General features: G+C 34.8%; 1 protein-coding gene across 1 annotated transcript; it reads left to right on the top strand.

Annotated features, from left to right (window-relative positions):
• The first annotated feature begins 538 nt into the window (after positions 1-538).
• LOC140332050 (histamine H3 receptor-like) lies at positions 539-5,556 on the top strand. The gene is made up of 4 exons (XM_072413347.1): positions 539-754; positions 1,719-1,884; positions 2,744-2,910; positions 4,840-5,556. The coding sequence occupies exons 1-4, from the start codon at positions 539-541 to the stop codon at positions 5,554-5,556; spliced, it is 1,266 nt and encodes a 421-aa protein (XP_072269448.1).
• The last annotated feature ends 207 nt before the right edge of the window (positions 5,557-5,763 follow it).

Here is a 5,763-nt window from a genome sequence, read left to right as displayed (position 1 = left end):
CTATTTTAGACAAATAGCAAACTATTATTTGCTATTCATAGAGCAGGTAAATGTTACAGTCTGTCCTACTGATTCAGCAAGTCAAGCACCTGATTTGCAAAGTGTGCTTTGTCCCTGTGCTGAGACATCAGAGCATCTGCAGGCAGATGACCTTACATAGCAAGCAGGATTGCAATATGTAAATGGATACCAAATGATGATGTTGACTAAAAATACCGCACAAAAACATGTGTACTTAACCTCACAATTTCACATTGTTCATGAATAAATTATGTGTATGTATTTCTCACTTTTTTAAATAGTTAAATAAAAAGAATGTTGAAAAAATAATTTTTTAGCTTACGAGCAATTAAACACAGTAATCACAGATTATTTCTAGTCTATTAAATTATCTCTAATTTTACCTGGAGATTTTGTTCGCTAAAGCCATTACTGTCATAGGGTAAAGCTGGTGCTCTTTAGATGCTTCACGGCAGGAGCAGGGTTGTCACCCTGTCTTACATGTTCCAAAGGCTAACTTACTTATCACTTACTTACCATGCCTTGTTCTGCACTGCGTCTGTGTGAAAGCAGCCAACTTGGTAGAAGCAGGGCTTTTCTTCCCTATGCCAGGACCCCTCAGCAAATAGATGACCAGCATAGTAATGACACCACCAAATCTTACTCCTCCAAGTCTGGTAGAACTCACAATCAAAGGCAACAGAGCATGGAATTCAAACTGCAGATATACACTAATGAGGCTGTATGCACAGAGGTGTGTAGTCACAATCACAATAAACTTTACTGCTATCATTCAGAAGAAATTCCAGATAGAAAAATAAACATTTTCAGGGCACTGATTAGACACAGTTAACATTTTAAATGTTCCCTATAACCTAACAAATTATACTTTTTGAGTTCAGTTGCATTTTTACATGCCAAAAGTTTTACCCCCTTCTCACAATACCCCAACATAGTTCGGGCTGCAATTTTATGCCAAGATACAATGTTCAACTTGATATAAAAAAGATCATATAAAAAAATTACATATAATAGGTGAACTTTTAACATTTCATTTGTGATTTGTAGAATCTGTTAAATACATATCAAGGTACATCAAAGGAAAAATATAATTGCAATATAATTGGGCCCAAGGTGAGAATTATCATAAACACAACAATGAAGAAAGTATCAGTGAGAATACGCAGCATCCCTAGATCCTTCAGAACCTGTCAAAAGGACGCTATAAATACGCTGAGGAATTCTTTATAGACAGACTTGTGTTGAGGCAAGGCCTTGTCACTAATTCCACCAAATGCCTTTTACACAAGGCTCAGAATCACATACAATTTTACATGTATTGTAGTGATATATATATAAAAAACACAGTACCATATATATGTTACTGGACATTTCAGTTTGGGGATCATCAAGTAAAAAAACTATAGCATTTCTACTGCATGCAAATTACAATTATAATTATTTCTGTGTTTTTAATTTAACAGATTCAATGAGATGTCTGTTGAGGAAAGCTAAAAATTCCGAAAATTATGATAAAATAACATTCCCTTAGACAAAATACAGAAAAATAAAAGGTTTACAATAGGTTAAGAATTACTAAATTCTAATTCATTATACACTTTGTTTTAAAAATGCAAAGTCTAAAATTAGGCAATGAGACTCCTATACTGATACCATCAAATATAACTCTTACTTTTTCTGTTAAATCGCCAATACAGTTACCAGAAAGTGTCAAAATAGTTATATTTGTTCTGATAGCTATACTAGTTTTACTTATTATTTTAGGTAATAGTTTAGTTATGATGGCTTTCATTGTGGACAAACGGCTCCGGACTCCCAGCAATTTGCTTCTTCTTAACATGGCAATTTGTGATTTCTTTCTAGGTAAGTCTGTAAAGCTACAGTTTTCTGCAAATGAATAGATAAAGAACATTATATTCTGGGTGGAGAATTATAAAAATTTGAGGACAGGAGGTGTATGAAAGCAAAATTGTAGCTGTTAATCACATCACGTTTTGGTAATTGGGCTCGAAAAGTGTTGGTATCTACTTTTCCAGTAACACTTACAGTTATTCTTTAACTAAATAAGCAATTGTGATCCTCATTGCCAGTGTGTCCTATCTGATAACTGACTTTATTGTCTAATAGAAATCAATTAGATACAAATACTATTTTCCCCATTGTGTATAGAACAACAAAAAGGAAAGGGATGAGTGGAGCTGAAGATATTTCCTATTACAGTGTGACGATGGGCTAAAACATTACATCATTTTTTTATGACACTTCACTGTCAGGTACTCAGTAAATGTGCTGTTGTCACCCACTGGAAACCATTGTTTAGATGAAAGCTTTGTTATACAGCAATCCTGTTTACAGGATTACATTTCACATTTCCTATAGATGAGGGTATGCAAATTGTAGGGTACAGACTTTAGGACCAACAGGAGCCAGGTCCACCAAGACTTCAGATAAGGGCTCCAACAAAGGAGGACCCCATGGACAGGGGGACTATGTAGAAACTCTTACTTGTACAATGTTGATATGAGGCAGAGATGTTACATTGCAAGTTTCTTTGTGGAATAGTCTAATAGTGAGACCAATAATATTATGGAATATATCAGTAAAAATATAAATTAGAATACATATTGTATTTCATACATTTGTATGTCTTATATCATGTATAAATGAATGTGTGATTGAATATACAAATATTTGCTATATCTCTTTTTTTATTATTTAATAGGCGCCATATCAATCCCTCTCTATTCACCTTACAAGTTTACAAAGCAATGGAAACTGGGTAAATTTCTGTGCAAATTTTGGCTCGTTTCTGACTATACAGTGTCCACTGCTTCTGTATATAATATTGTTCTCATTAGCTGTGACAGATACCTCTCAGTAACCAAAGCTGTAAGTAAGAAATCCTTTTTAACAATTTCTTCTATGCTCACCTTTATAATGTATTTTTAGGGGTTAGTGTAATGCCCACCATGTAAAAATCTCAATCTGTAGGTGGATTCAGAAGATTTTTATTTTGTTGTGTCAGGTTCTGGGTAGCCTAATAACTATCAATTAGAATAAAACAGAAAACCAAACAAACAAGATACAAGCCACGAACAAAAAATATTCTAGGATAGAAATTGGCTGCTGGTCAAAAGTAGTCACAGTAACTGTCCGTCAGAATACTCAGGCAGCATTCCATGCAGCACAGAAAAGATGGGGACACAAGTGAAGGACAGAATCTAAAACATGCATTATACAGGTAGTCCGCGGGTTAAGGACATTTGACATACGGACGCCATCTTCCCTGCTCGATCCTACCCAGAAGACAGGCTTGAATTGGGGGGGGGCGGGGATCGGTTTGCATGACCTGCAGAAGAAATCTTTTTCTAAACACAGCTGGGGTTGTGGGTGAACTTATGGGGGTGAGCTCTTTCTGCAGCCTCTTGTAACTCTTTAATGACCAAGACAAACTGCAGTTGTTTCTTTTTGCATATCAAAGCACAGCTTGCTCCAGATGTTCATGAATGTCTAAGCTACATAACGTTTTTTTTTGCTTTGTTTGTGATTAACTCACAGTGAGGATAATATACACCGCACTGCCTAATATTATGTTGAGACAAACATCTGTGCTAATTCCATTTATTAAAATAATGTACCTGTTCCGACTTACATACAAATTTAACTTAAGAACAAACCTATAGTCCCTCTCTCGTATGTAATCCGGGGACTACCTGTACTTTTTAACTAAGAATGTAAAAGATATGATTTCATGATAGAAGTTTGAACTGTGTATAGAAGCTCTGTATTTTATAATGTTTGCTTTTAGTACTTGTAAATTAATAAATTATGTAAACTTTTTAAGGATGTACAGAGTTTTATAGAGGTACCTAAAAAGTCCTGAGATAAAAATTGTGTCTAAAATTGTTAATAGGGGGATGTAATACCCGTTAATTATATCTCCCACTCAATAAGCTAAGTGACACTAAAAGTAAACCAGAAAGTGAAGACTTGAAAATATCTACAAATGTTAATTGTGCCTAAATAATTCACCTTTCCAATTAACCTTTTTTTCTGGTATTCCTCCTGAACAATAGCAGTGTACTGTCTTATTGCTGTATATCTGTATTGTGAGATCGAAGGCACTACTGCCTCAGACAGTCTCACAATATTTGAAGATTCAGTGAGGTCACTTTGAAAGTTTGAGCCTCTGATATGACCAAGAAAGGTCCTTCCTATACCAAGATGGCCATCTGCACACACTACTGAACTAGCCATAGCAATCAAAAATGGGGAATGATTACACACAGAATCCACAGGCAATAGTATTGCCTAGGCCTATACTCTGTACTAGCATCCAGTTCCTTTTAAATGTAAAGGCTTCTGCAACTGGTCATCCTAGATACTATGGCTATACAGTAAATAAAAAGTTCAATATAGTTTAAACACATAATCTTCTACATCCATCTAGAACACAATGTGGTGTTGAGTGAATTGGTGAACTGCAAACTTTTGCTTCTTGTGGAAATACACATACAGATTTGTGTAGTTTATAGACCATTGATGGCATTTATAAATTCTAGGTTTAATAAAAAAAATGGTTAGGGCTATCACTGCTAATATGTTTTTGTTGCCCAAATGTAAAATAATATGAAACCGTTACATTTAGCAAAGTATCCTTCTAAATATTTACAAAGAATTGCAGCGTTGGAAGCTCTGCCTAAAATATGCTCCTGACATATGCTATTGCTATACAAGAATCTGTAACATGATCATAACAAATCTCTATTAGGAAGAATGATAAAGCGTTGTCTCATGTTTCTGAATTTTTTACTTTAGGTCTTTTATCGTTCATCACAAAACAAAAAAAGTCATGCTGTTTTAAAGATGGCTATAGTGTGGATACTCTCCTTTCTTGTATATACACCAGCCATTTTTATTTATGATAAAAATTTTCCAGAAAATATTTGTTTAGTTGGATTTAATAGCAAATCGATTTTCCTTTTCACTTCATCCTGCTTAGACTTTTTTTTACCACTCATTGGTATTTCTTTTTTTAATTTGAGCATTTACTGGAATATTTTGAAGCGAAGCATAAAAAAATCTAAGACTTCGAAGCTTCAATCTTTGAATAACAAAGGACGTGAGGAACCTTATGTTATTGCAGCAGGAAATACTTTTTTTGCACTTGGGACTGATGAAACAAAAAAGGGAATGAAGGACTCTGTCATGCAATGGTTTAACAAGGAGGATCCAGCCTGTTGCACAAATGGTGTAACTGATCCTAATTTAAACCGTCTTTCTCGGGATAAGAAAGTAGCAAAGTCTCTTGCAATCTTGGTTTTGGTTTTTATTTTGTGTTGGGCCCCGTATTCAATTATGGCTGTCTGTCGTGAATATTGCTACCAACCATATGTTAGTGATGTGACAACTTGGTTGCTATGGATTAATTCAGCCATTAACCCTGTTCTTTATCCCTTGTGTCACAAAAGTTTCAAAAGGGCATTCTCTTTAATTGCTAAAAAGTGTGGCAGTATTTGCCACATAAATAATTAGAATGTTAGCAAAATTGTATATATACTTTGAAACTGCTTTCACAATGTAAGGCTAAATGTTAGTTGTGTCAGCTCACAGTCCGTTATTCAACATAGTGCCTAACCTACAAGATATTTAAGGGACTGAGCATGGAGAGAAGGGATTCATTAAATTAACCAGGGTCTAGTGATTAATGTACCCACAGGCACATACACAAATTTTAGGTCT

The sequence above is a fragment of the Pyxicephalus adspersus genome, chromosome 5 (assembly GCF_032062135.1).
Source record: "Pyxicephalus adspersus chromosome 5, UCB_Pads_2.0, whole genome shotgun sequence".
NCBI lineage: Eukaryota > Metazoa > Chordata > Amphibia > Anura > Pyxicephalidae > Pyxicephalus > Pyxicephalus adspersus.
Note: the sequence above shows the minus strand (reverse complement) of the source record. Positions and strands in the feature narration are given on the sequence as shown.